The 14635-nt window shown below is 39.7% G+C and overlaps 2 protein-coding genes across 2 annotated transcripts in view; both read left to right on the forward strand.

Moving 5' to 3' along the window:
* Positions 1–14635, forward strand: part of ccdc93 (coiled-coil domain containing 93) — an 876647-nt gene that overhangs the window by 745249 nt on the left and 116763 nt on the right. The window lies entirely within an intron of this gene.
* The window catches only part of LOC114656664 (inactive dipeptidyl peptidase 10-like), a 284823-nt gene that overhangs the window by 269311 nt on the left and 877 nt on the right, over positions 1–14635 (forward strand). Inside the window, exon 23 of the mRNA XM_051930750.1 lies at positions 379–452. Within this exon, the coding sequence (XP_051786710.1) occupies positions 379–452 (74 nt within the window). The remainder of the gene's footprint in view (positions 1–378; positions 453–14635) is intronic.

The following is a 14635-nucleotide window of genomic DNA, read 5'->3' on the forward strand; positions in this document are numbered from 1 at the left end:
CTTTGAATGTCATTCCCATTACAGTCGTGGCACGTGTGGCGCCTCCTGGCCATTGGCTACAGTCGCGTGTGTGTGTGTGTGTTCATCAAAACTCAATTTAGGAATCTCTTTAAATTACCTGTATGCAAACATATACGCCTTTATGGCAACTGATAATAAATTAATAAAAGCTTTTGTATTTCAAAAAGGCTTACATAATTCATGTCGCATGAAACATGCATCAGTTTTTTTCTTTTCTTTTTTGTTCTTTCTTTCTGAATAATTTATAATTGGTGCCTTTGTTAATCAGGCATGTTGGCACTAATTACCACAAAGGATGGATGGATAGATGGACAAAAAAAATAACAATATGTTCTCCTGCTTTTCTCTTTGTTGTAGCCAAGGTTCACTTCCAGCACTCTGCAGAGCTCATCACGAAGCTAACGCAGTGTAATATGAGCTACACCTTCCAGGTATTTAATTTTTATTACATATACAGAGGGTGACTTGTTTTATTTCTTCTGATGTTTACAACAACAACAATAACATCCATATTACTAACCGAGAATGGTAAACCGGATGGCATGGACGCAGGTACACGGCGATGGGACCATGAGACGTACTGCGCAGGCGCGTACAACGCGCATCTCATCAACCACACGCGAAGTTGTATCCACCGCGCACGAAGGAGTCACGGCCCAAAAACGAAAGAGCTCAACTGAAGTGAATGAGAAATGAAGCAACAACGCGCCCATGGCTCATGACTACCGACAGCCACACAAAAAAGAGGACTCTGCGCTGCAGCCCAGATTCAAACAGAAGAGGCTACGGAGGCCCCACGGGTCCATACAGTATGGAAGGCGCAGGCGTCAGCACCATATTGTGAGTGGCACTACTGCGGAGTGAAGGCACAGGCGTCAGCGCCATATTGTGAGTGGCACTACTGCAGAGTGAAGGCACAGACGTCACCGCCATATTGTGAGTGGCACTACTGCGGAGTGAAGGCACAGGCGTCAGCGCCATATTGTGAGTGGCACTACTGCAGCGTGAAGGCACAGACGTCACCGCCATATTGTGAGTGGCACTACTGCGGAGTGAAGGCACAGGCGTCACCGCCATATTGTGAGTGGCACTACTGCGGAGTGAAGTTAGGAATAATGTGCTGCTTGGGTCGACTAATATATTTCAGGATACCCAACGCCGGGGGTAGGCGAGCGAAGCCCCCTTGTTTATTTCTATAGCACATTTTCATACAAATGATGGAGCTCAAAGTGCTTCACATGATGAAGAAAGAGAAAAAAGACAAAATAAATAATGAATTAAAATAAGGGAACAGCAATTAGCTGTGCAGAAAGCCAGGTCCCACAAAAACTTGTGAGGAACTCAAATGGCCTGCAAGGAAGCCTCACCTCAACCTTACTGCACATCTTTGTGATGATTTGGAATGCACAAATTCCTACAGACACACTACAAAATCTTGTGGAAAGCCTTCCCAGAAGTGTAGACACTATTAAAGATGGGGAACCAGCCCCATATGAATGCCCATGGCTTTGAAATGGGATCTCCAGCAAACTCTTATAGGTGTGATATTCAGGTGTAGCTTAAGTGGGTTTTAGGAATTCTCCATTACATTACATTAAATGGCCCTATAAGCGGTGCCAGTGGTAGATTATTTTGCGCCCTAGGCTAAGCTTATTAGTGCGCCAACCCACTATTCGGTAGTTAACCTTTGCAGGTGGGCTTTTCCCCAGCTTAATAATTCTTTACATTTATATAGTACTTTTCTCACTACTCAAAGCATTCTCCACACAGGAAGGACCTGGGAAGCGAACCCACAATCTCCTTACTGCAAAGCATCTTAATGATCTATGCCCTAGACCATGGGTGCCCAACTCCAGTCCTGGAGGACTGCCGTGGCTGCAGGTTTTCATTCTAACCCTTTTCTTAATTAGTGATCTGTTTTTGCTGCTAATTAACTTCTTTTCAATTAATTTGAATTGACTTGGTTTTTAAGAAATGTTTCCCAGAATTTCTTCATCATTCCTCTGAATTTCTTCATTTCTTTCCTTAAATGGCATCCAAACAGAAGTGAAATGTGAAGTGAGGGAGCCAACAGAAGACCAACTCATTCAGGGCCTCAAACTCCAACCAGTTGCTTAATTAGCCTCTGAGTCTTGTCATTAATTAAACTCGCTCTTTAATTCCTTGGCTTGTTGCTGCTCTCATTGTGCATTAGCAGACATTTCTAAAATTGTGGATTTTCTCTTTTCTAAGAGCAGATCAGCATTCCTAAGACCTTCAACTTTCTTTATTTTCAGATATTGCATGATGGACACCAGTTGTTTCGGCTCATTTTGTATCTCATTATAGTTTGGCTGCTAATTAAGGAAAAAGAAACAATTGAGTCTTCAATTGCAAGTTAAATAAAATTAATTCAAAAGAAGTTAATTAGCAGCAAAAACAGGTCACTCATTAAGAAAAAGGGAGAGAATGAAAACCTGCAGCTACCACGGCCCTCCAGGACTGGAGTTGGGCACCCCTGTCTGAGACGAACACCTAATTGGCCTTAATGGTGGCGTCAGCCCTGCCTGTATGTTTGTGTGAGTAAGCGCTTCACTTGGACTGACATCTACCCAGGATTGGTTCCTGCCTTCCAGGTCTTCTCATCTAACACCAGCACCCTATTCCATCCATCCATCCATTTTCCAACCCTCTGAATCCGAACACAGGGTCACGGGGGTCTGCTGGAGCCAATCCCAGCCAACACAGGGCACAAGGCAGGAAACAATCCTGGGCATGGTGCCAACCCACCGCAGGACACACACAAACACACCCACACACCAAGCACACACTAGGGCCAATTTAGAATCGCCAATCCACCTAACCTGCATGTCTTTGGACTGTGGGAGGAAACCGGAGAGCCCAGAGGAAACCCACGCAGACACGGGGAGAACATGCAAACTCCACGCAGGGAGGACCCGGGAAGCGAACCCAGGTCCCCAGATCTCCCAACTGCGAGGCAGCAGCGCTACCCACTGCGCCACCGTGCCGCCCGCACCCTACTCCACAAATCCTCTTTTGGCTGAATGGCCACAAATTCCCACAAATTGTGTGTTAACAAGAGTGGAGGCAGTTATAACTGCCAAGAGACTGACATCTCCAAATTAATACCCATGGATTTGGCATGAAATGTCCAACAAGCTCACATAGGTGTGATGGTTAGGGGTCCACAACATTTTGGCCATATAGTGCACACTCCTTATTGTAATTGCCTGAAAATGATCTTAGCTCATTCCTTCTCTGCCACAAATCAATAACGACCCGTTCATTGCACAATGTCATTCTGAGGGTCAACTAGGAATTGGATGTTCAGATTAAGCTCATAATACTGTTCTGGAATTTTCTATTGATTTTGGCTAAAGTATAGGAAGTGTTACAAAATTATAGTTAATTTAGTATTGTTTTATTAAATTTACTACATTTTTATACTGTTTACAAGTTGTGAGAATGGGTCCGAACACCATCAGACTGACACCAGCACTTTATAAAACACACGTTTATTTTAAGTAATAAAGTCCACACAACGCACAGTGCTCCCGCACCAAACACCCCTAACACGGGCCTTCTCCGCAATGTCCTTAGACCGCCTTTCCTCTGCTCCTGGGAGCTTCGTCCTGCTCCTGTTCCCAACTCTAGCTCCCTGATTTTAGGAAGGCGGCTCCTTTTATTTCCACCCGGATGTGCTCTAGGTGCTTGATGACGTCCTTCTGGCAGTACTTCCTGGTGTGGCGGAAGTGCTGCCCTTGCACCCAGAAGCACTCCGGGCGTCACTGGAAGGTCCTTCCTCCACCTTACCAAGTGTGATGGAAATGCAGTTTTCCCAGGCTCCACGACGCTCGGGGCACCCCCTGGGAGTGGCCATGGGCCCCTATAGGTTTGAGCCTCCTGGCTCAGTCCCCATGGTCCCCTCATGGAGACGTACAAATTGCCCCCCAATCCTTCCAGGCATCTGGGCTGGGTCTGGCCCCTAGCCGCCTGCGACAAAGTGCATGATGGAAAATACCAGTACAAAAACTCAAGAAATGTCAATTATCTATAAACGCAACATAACATAACCTCCAGTGCTCGAATTTGAAAAACAGAAGAAATGTAACTAGTTGTATCTCAAATGTTGTCAGTCACCTTGGATAAAGGCAATAGTCAAATAATTAAATGGACATGTGATGAGGAGAGACCATGAATAAGTGGAGAAAAGAGTGACAGGAATGAAAGTACAATGCATAGAAACAATGCAGGTGCTGAGAAGGTCTTACATTTGGAAACGAAGAGTTAAAAAAGAAATAGGGAAAAGATATACAATAAAAGCTATGGTTAGTTAAAGTACAAAAGCCAATAAGCCGGCAGTCCACAAGAGAGGTGTTAGGCCTCAGGGTTAACTACAGTCTGCACAACTTTTTTTGAAATCTGGAGATGGAGTCGGCATGAAGGGCAAGGGCCGAGCAGCAGTGAGCTGAGAATGTGCAGCCACTCAGTAATAGCATCATTTGAAGCCAATAGTGATGAAGGGCAGACGTGAATGCCTGCGTGTGCAGATGTGGAGGTCTGTAGACAGATGCAGAGAATCTTATGATGTGGATGGATATTTTTATCCTGCATATAATTAAACGTGCAAATGGAAATCAATATGTACACTCACTGGCCACTTTATTAGGTACACCTGTTCAACTGCTTGTTAGCGCGAATATCTAATCAGCCAATCACATGGCAGCAACTCAATGCATTTCGGCCTGTAGACATTATGAATTCGACTGAGCAACAGAATGGGGAAGAAAGGGCACTAAAATGACTTTGGACGTGGCATGGTTGTTGGTGCCACTACGTATATATATGTACACAGTGTGTATTATAAATATCTATCTATCTATCTATCTATCTATCTATCTATCTATCTATCTATCTATCTATCTATCTATCTATCTATCTATCTATCTATCTATCTATCTATCCTGCCTACTATACTAAACTTAATATCTATCTATCTATCTATCTATCTATCTATCTATCTATCTATCTATCTATCTATCTATCTATCTATCTATCTATCTATCTATCTATCTATACTAAACTTAATATCTATCTATCTATCTATCTATCTATCTATCTATCTATCTATCTATCTATCTATCTATCTATCTATCTATCTATTTATACTAAACTTAATATCTATCTATCTATCTATCTATCTATCTATCTATCTATCTATCTATCTATCTATCTATCTATCTATCTATCTATCTATCCTGCCTACTATATTAAACTTAATATCTATCTATCTATCTATCTATCTATCTATCTATCTATCTATCTATCTATCTATCTATCTATCTATCTATCTATCTATCTATACTAAACTTAATATCTATCTATCTATCTATCTATCTATCTATCTATCTATCTATCTATCTATCTATCTATCTATCTATCTATCTATATATATATATATATATATATACAGTATATATACATATATATATATATATATATATATATATATATATATATATATATATATATATAAACTGCTCAAAAAAATTAAATGAACACTTTTAAAAGACATCAGTGAAAAAAAATCCTGCTGGCTATCTCTACTGATATGGACTGGGTAATGTGTTAGGAACAAAAGGACACCCCATCGTTTGTTGGAAATGAAAATGATCAACTTACAGAGGGCTGAATTCAAAGACACCCCGAAAATCAAAGTGGAAAAAATGATGTGGCAGGCAAGTCCATTTTGCCGAAATTTCATTGCAGCAACTCCAAATCGTACTCAGTAGTATGTATGTAATATGTACTCACTCAGTTAGTAGTAATAGTTAGTAGTAGTAGTTAGTTAGTACTCAGTAGTTTGTATGGGCCCCAACCACATAACCTGACAACGTCCTAATGAGATGATGGATGGTGTCATCGGGGATCTCCTCCCAGATCTGGATCAGGGCATCACTGAGCTCCTGGATAGTCTGAGGTGCAACCTGGTGGCATTGGATGGACCGAAACATCATGTCCCACCCACGTTGTCATTATGGGGTGTTGTGTGCAGAATTCTGAGGAAAAAAATGAATTTAATCCATTTTGGAATAAGGCTGTAACATAACAAAATGTGGAAAAAGTGATGCGCTGTGAATACTTTCTGGATGCACTGTAAGTGTACAATATGTAAAATAAATGTGGTAATCTGCTTCATATTAATTGAAACTTTCTGTATAAAGGATATAGGCCCATTTTTTTTGCCGTGCTCGTTTATTCAGTGCACCAAGTGTGAGACAGGCAGCGAGAGACAATGTGAGGGAGAGAGGACCGCTCAGCAGCACGTCTTGTACCGATGTGACAATTAAATTCGTCAAGGTCATTGCCAGCTTAGAACACCTGCTCTGCTTTGCTCTTTAAATGAGTTTCCAGGATGACAAAGATCAATAGGTGAAAGAGTGGTAACTTAAATTGAACTCAGCCTTGTAAAAACTAAATTATGTATGCCAGCAAAAACCCTCCTCATATGCCACGGCCTTTTCCAATTAAGAACATCTCTGTTTATGTGTAATATGAATTGTGAGGCACGACCTGTGACACTGATTTTAATCGCTTTTGAGCCTTTCTAACTGCCTGAATAAAGCTCTTTTGACAAAGACAGCCATTATTAAGTAATAATGTCATAGATAGCCTAATGTCATTTGTTCTGGATACAAAAGATTTAACACACTCAGCTTTATTATATCCATATAACAAATGGATCGGGTCCTCTAGGGGTTGCTTTAGAGACATCTGTGAACTCCAAGGACGCTCAGATATAAGACAGAAAAGTCATTTATTAATTAAATGGTGCACAGAGTTAGGTAATTATAGAAAGAGCAAGACGATACAAGATCATAAACTCTCAGGGCCTGATCAGGTACACAAATGACGAATATCTGAATATTAGAGCAAGGCCATTCAAGCTAACTAGTCCTATTCATCCGGATACCCCCCGAATGACATCAAGTTGAGATTTGAAGTCCTACTTTGTTCTATATGTCTATGGCTATAAGGAGACCCTTACCAAATAATAAAATGGCAGGTCCACTTGCCCACATAAAAAAAAAAAAAACTATTTCCTTCCACGATCAACTCTGGCCTTTCTTCCACCTGGCAGTTATAACATTGCCTTCCATTCTCCTAACTCCATCCATGTGAATTTCCCCCTGGGATTAATAAAGTATCTATCTATCTATCTATCTATCTATCTATCTATCTATCTATCTATCTATCTATCTATCTATCTATCTATCTATCTATCTATCTATCTATCTATCTATCTATCTATCTATCTATCTATCATAAGCACTTTGAGGGTCACTTCTGATGTCCTCATCATTTTGTACAGGGTGGAATCCAAGGATCTTCAGTTTTGGTCCTGCAGTGACTGCAGGTTTTTGTTACAACCCAATTGGCTAATTAGAAGAGAAAGGCCATTTAACCTGAAAATTGATCCAGAGGTGGAGTGCAATGGCTGACCCTGTACTCTGAACCCCCTAAAAGACATGCGACAGGACAATTTCCTCTATCAAAAAAAAAGTATTGTCATGGATTCAGGTATTGTTCAATCAACATTTTGTGCTTAATTTTGGTTATCTAAAGATTCACATCTCATAATTTTTTAGTCTTATGCATCTTTATTCACTTTTTTGATTGCGCTGACAATTCACAATTGAGATATAAATGATAAAAAAATGAGCTCACCAACTAACTCCCTCCCATTTGTACTTGTGTGTGTTCATCATTCTGTTATATGGAAAGAAATAGAAGAAAAAAACATGAAGGACAGAGAATAACTGATCTCCTCCAGCTACAAATCACTTGGATGATATTCTCAGAAAAGAAACATCTATGATGTAAGAATGGCCTGAAAAAAAATGAAAGCCATAGAATTAAAAAATCGGGAGTGATCTCCCCTCGATTTTCTCATATACTTAGGTATATGGGGATGGATATTTGAGGAGTAAAACGCAAGAGAATGATAATATTTTTATATTATGTACATAAAAGAGATATGGAATTTTTGGAATATTCTAATACTTTCCCTATACTTCGTATACGAGAAAGTCTAGGAGATCTAAAACGTCGAGATTCATCAAAATTTCAAAATGGGATATTTGGAGGATTCTAATACTTTCCCTATACTTCGTATATAAGAATGTCAGGGAGGTCTAAAACGTCAAGATTAATCAAAATCTCGAAATGGGATCTTTGTAGGATTCCAATACTTTCTCTATACTTCATATACAAGAAAATCGGTGAGGTCTAAAACGTTGAGATTCATCAAAGTCTCAAAATGGAATTTTTGGAGGATTCCAATACTTTCTCTATACTTCGTATACAAGAAAGTCGGTGAGGTCTAAAACGTCGAGATTCATCAAAATCTCAAAATGGAATTTTTGGAGGATTCCAATACTTTCTCTATACTTCATATACGAGAAAGTCAGGGAGGTCTAAAACGTCGAGATTTGTCAAAATTTGAAACAGAATTTTTGGAGGATTCCAATACTTTCCCTATACTTTGTATACAAGAAAGTCGGTGAGGTCTAAAACGTTGAGATTCATCAAAATCTCGAAATTTAATTTTTGGAGGATTCCAATACTTTCTCTATACTTCATATACGAGAAAGTCAGGGAGGTCTAAAACGTCGAGATTTGTCAAAATTTGAAACAGAATTTTTGGAGGATTCCAATACTTTCCCTATACTTCGTATACAAGAAAGTCGGTGAGGTCTAAAACGTCGAGATTCATCAAAATCTCGAAATTGAATTTTTGGAGGATTCCAATACTTTCCCTATACTTCATATATGAGAAAGTCAGGGAGGTCTAAAACGTCGAGATTTGTCAAAATTTGAAACAGAATTTTTGGAGGATTCCAATACTTTCCCTATACTTCGTATACAAGAAAGTCGGTGAGGTCTAAAACGTCAAGATTTGTCAAAATTTGAAACAGAATGTTTGGAGGATTCCAATACTTTCCCTATACTTCGTATACAAGAAAGTCGGTGAGGTCTAAAACGTCAAGATTCATCAAAATCTCGAAATTGAATTTTTGGAGGATTCCAATACTTTCCCTATACTTCATATATGAGAAAGTAAAAAGAACAGACTTTTACTCTGCTATGACAAAGCCTTTGATCACCAGGTCAAGGAAGAGATACAAGCTATACAAGTAGAAGAGATACATACCAGCAGAATTTTGGGGACACAACAGCAGGGCATGTGGACTAGAGAGGAACACAGTTATTGGATCAGAAGATCTCATGGGCAGACCTGTGGAAAGCCAAATCACAGCGAATATGATGCCTAGTCCAGTCAGTTTATGATATCCTGAGCAGCCCAACCAACCTCTACTGCTGGGCCATGGTCAAAAACACCGACCTGTCCTTGACATCAGAAAAGAGGATCCCTGGAGAACATCCAGGGAGAAGGGTGTTACCACTGGTGACACAACCAGGTGCTCAATGCAATTGTGGAGGCCTTATACTCAAGACTTTACAGCAGTAAACAGATCTACCCCACAAAAGCAGGTCATCATGTTTGTGAAGTGTAGTAAACCAGGTGGGATTCTCACCACTGATTGAGTGGTCAAACCAAAATTTCCAGATGCCATCACAGTAACCACCCTCAGGCCAGACATTGTCCTAATGTCTGTTAAAACAAAGCAAGTGGTCATGCTGGAACTGATTGTCTGTTGGGAGGAAAGAATGGAGGAGGCAATCGAAAAAGAAGAGGGCAAAGTATGAGGATCTGGTGAGTGAATGCAGAAGAAATGGTTAGCTTGCTCTGTGTAAGCCATTAGGCTGTAGAGGCTTTGTGGGCCCATCCTCATACTAGACTCTTAAGTACTTTGGCATCACAGAAGAAAACCTTCAAAAGTATTGTGGGGGCTAGAAAACAAGGCTTTGGAGTGCTCCAGGGCACATAAGCTTCTTGGTCACCGGGCAGGGATTGATCTCTCTTGGCCGGGTTGCCTATGTGAGGGAATGTGATGCTTACAGACCTCAGTATGTGCGTCTTGGGAACTGCACGTCTGACATTGTGGTCAGCAACACAGGAGCGCCACAGGGGACTGTACTTTCTCCGGTCCTGTTCAGCCTATATACATCGGACTTCCTATACAACTCGGAGTCCTACCATGTGCAAAAGTTCGCTGATGACACTGCTATCGTGGGCTGCATCAGGTATGGGCTGGAGGAGGAGTATAGGGACCTAATCAATGACTTTGTTAAATGGTGCGACTCAAACCACCTACACCTGAACACCAGCAAAACCAAGGAGCTGGTGGTGGATTTTAGGAGGCCCAGACCCCTCATGGACCCCGTGATCATCAGAGGTGACTGTGTGCAGATGGTGCAGACCTATAAATACCTGGGAGTGCAGCTGGATGATAAATTAGACTGGACTGCCAATACTGATGCGCTGTGCAAGAAAGGACAGAGCCGGTTATACTACCTTAGAAGACTGGCGTCCTTCAACATCTGCAATAAGATGCTGCAGATGTTCTATCAGACAGTTGTGGCGAGCGCCCTCTTCTACGCATTGGTGTGCTGGGGTGGCAGCATTAAGAGGAAAGACGCCTCACGCCTGGACAAACTGGTGAGGAAGGCAGGCTCTATTGTTGGCATGGAGCTGGACAGTTTAACATCTGTGGCAGAACGAAGGGCGCTCAGCAGGCTCCTATCAATTATGGAGAATCCACTGCATCCACTTAATAGTATCATCTCCAGACAGAGGAGCAGCTTCAGCGACAGACTGCTGTCACCGTCCTGCTCCACTGACAGATTGATGAGATCGTTCCTCCCCCAAACTATGTAACTCTATAATTCCACCCGTGGGGCTGGGGTTGTAAACGTTAACATTTAACATTATATAAAGTTATTGTCTGTTTTTCACCCGCATTATTATCATTCTTTAATTTAATATTATTTATTGTATCAGTATGCTGCTGCTGAAGAATGTGAATTTCCCATTGGGATTAATAAAGTATCTATCTATCTATCTATCTATCTATCTATCTATCTATCTATCTATCTATCTATCTATCTATCTATCTATCTATCTATCTATCTATCTATCTATCTATCTATCTATCTATCTATCTATCTATCTATTATATAATGCCTTTCATATCTATCTATCTATCTATCTATCTATCTATCTATCTATCTATCTATCTATCTATCTATCTATCTATCTATCTATCTATCTATCTATCTATCTATCTATCTATCTATCTATCTATCTATCTATCTATCTATCTATCTATCTATCTATCTATCTAAATACTCTAAACACCCCATGACCCTAAGGTTCTATCACTGAGGAAATGTCCCTTTGCTTGTTAAGTTCCCATTATCATTTGTTCATCATGAAGTGTGTTACTTGGAAAGATATGAAAGACGAGAAGAAGTAATCTCTTCTGGCTACAAATCGTTTAAAAGATATTCTTGGAAAAGAACAATCTACGATTGCAAGAATTATCCCGATGTAGGAGCATGAAGGACATAGAATCCCAATATCTTCAAGGACTTGTTTTGTAATTAAAAAACTGGGCTGAAAGAAAAACCTGCAGCCAGTTTGGTCCTCCAGGACCAAACTTAAGGACCCCTAGCATGAGCTCAGACACCAGTGTAAGTCATTGCAACTGCACAGGACTTTGTTTAATGTCAATAAAAGGCTCCTCAATATAACAAGGGGGGATCTGATGTGACTAACTAAGATGGATCTTACTTCGCATTACATACATTTTTATATACATGCTGGGGAACACGCGGACCTCTGGTCCTCATATAAAGGTAGTTCACACAGAACAACCTTAATGTGTCCATTTTGACCTCACATTCTTTTGTTTGTAGTATAAAAAAATCCCGCCACCTAGTAAGCACACCATTAGTCTAACCTTCATAAACAATGCTCAATGATGGAAGGATGAAAAAGAAATGTTAGCATACAGGTGGAAATGGTGAGTACCTGAGAATGTCCTCCTTTCTCGACATACGTTTCTCTGTCATCACTGGCCTTGCATTCTGTGGAGTGGCGTATGTCTGGCATGCCGATGAGCCGCCGTATTCTCAATGCCTCTGGATTCAGGCTTATCTCTTGGTGGTCTTTGTCACTGAGATGCCTCCTCTGTTTGGTTTTGGATGATTGTGTTGTGTTGTTATATTTTTGGTTCTGCTTTACCACAGAAATTTGTTTCCATTTCACTCTCTTTTTTTATTTTACAATGTGTATTATTAAATTAATCACTTGGTGATGAACACACAGATGGACGTTTCAGTGAATTAATTCATTAATTGTCTGTTAATCGTCACTTGTAAAGAAAAGTGTTTAAAAGCAATTAGACAACCGAGCCTGGGAAACAGGACAATAGCACAAGGACTCTCTGCACGTCTCTTCATTAATTTCCTTTACATTTTAAGAACACATTTTCTTGTTAACAGATTGTTTCCTTAATTGCTTTAATTTATATTCGTCTAGAAATGAAAATTAACAGACAATACAGATCAGTGCAGACAACTTAAACAGGCTGGCACTTCACATTTACTCACATCTGTGTGCGCCTCTGTAAGAGGCCACTTTCACAGCAGAGAGAAATGTGAGGATGTGAGCAAAGCTCAGCATTACTTAGAAGAAAAAAAATAAGGAAAGTTCAGCATTGGAATATTGAAAGGGGACAAGAGAAAACAACAACAATATATAGAACCTGAGGACTAATATCTTATTATTATTAAAGGGACTGTCACCTGTTTTTACAAAGGCAGTCACTTGTTTGTATAACAGTGGTATTGGTATCACTGAAATTTAAGGAAAGATAGATAGATAGTTAGACTGCGGTGGGCTGGCACCATGCCCAGGGTTTGTTTCCTACCTTGCGCCCTGTGTTGGCTGGGATTGGCTCCAGCAGACCCCTGTGATCCTGTCCTGTAGTTAGGATATAGCGGGTTGGATAATGAATAGATAGATAGATAGATAGATAGATAGATAGATAGATAGATAGATAGATAGATAGATAGATAGATAGATAGATAGATAGATAGATAGATAGATAGATAGATAGATAGATAGATAGATAGATAGATAATAAAAATATTTACCCTTATCAAGTTGGTATTTGGAGAATGCACCTATAAATGTTCTTCTACAAGGCAGATAGATTGATAGATCAATAATAAAAAAGTATTCACTCTTTAGAGGTTTTTCCATTTTGTTGTTATACAACATTGAATCACAGGGAATTTAACATGCATTTTTGACACTTATCAGCAGAAGTAGTTTCTTTAATGTTAATGTCTGCAAACTGGTCTAAGTTAATTATATAAATATAAAGAAGAAAATAATTGATTGCATTGACCCTAGTGTGTGTGTAAAGAAAACATATTTTAAAATTAAAATTTGAATGGTGGAAACAATTTATTCACAAAACATACTTGATTTACAGGAATGTCTCAACCGGTTTGCCATCATGTTAAACACATGTACCATATGTGGCACATAAATTGTCCACAAAAATGTATAAGTATATACATAGCAATACCATTAGTGTTAACATAATTTTGACTCACCTTGTGTAACTGTATATATATATATATATATATATATATATATATATATACAGTAATATAAAATATAATATATATATTATATTCATCCATCCATCCATCCATTTTCCAACCCGTTGAATCCGAACACAGGGTCACGGGGGTCTGCTGGAGCCAATCCCAGCCAACACAGGGCACAAGGCAGGGAACCAATCCTGGGCAGGGTGCCAACCCACCGCAGGACACACACAAACACAACCACACACCAAGCACACACTAGGGCCAATTTAGAATCGCCAATCCACCTAACCTGCATATCTTTGGACTGTGGGAGGAAACCGGAGCGCCCGGAGGAAACCCACGCAGACACGGGGAGAACATGCAAACTCCACGCAGGGAGGACCCAGGAATCGAACCCAGGTCCCCAGGTGTCCCAACTGCGAGGCAGCAGCGCTACCCACTGCGCCACCATGCCGCCCTATTATATTCATGTTATATATTATATATGATTATTATATATAATTAAATCACTATATAATAGATAGATGGATATATACTGTAGATTAAAGATATATAGTAGATAGAATTTTAGATGGATAGATGTGAAAGGCACTATATCATAGATAAATACTGTAGATTAAAGACATATTATACAGTAGAAAATAGCATTTTAGTTGTGAAAGGCACTACATCATAGATACATAGATAGATGGTTAGATAGATGTGAAAGGCACTATATAATAAATACTGCAGATTAAAGATAAGATAGAAGATAGCATTTTAGATAGGTAAATGGATAGATAGATGGACAGGTGGATAGATGTAAAAGGCCCTATATAATAACAACAACAACATTTATTTATATAGCACATTTACATACAAACAAACAATGTAGCTCAAAGTGCTTCACAAATTGAAATAAAAGGAAATTAATATAAAACATAAACAAGATTAGGCAATAATATTATACAGTATGTAACAAGAAAAAGTAAGATCAAATGGCCAGGAGGACAGAAAAAACAAAACAAAAGAAAAAAACTCCAGT

This window comes from Erpetoichthys calabaricus, chromosome 8, assembly GCF_900747795.2.
Source record: "Erpetoichthys calabaricus chromosome 8, fErpCal1.3, whole genome shotgun sequence".
Lineage (NCBI taxonomy): Eukaryota > Metazoa > Chordata > Cladistia > Polypteriformes > Polypteridae > Erpetoichthys > Erpetoichthys calabaricus.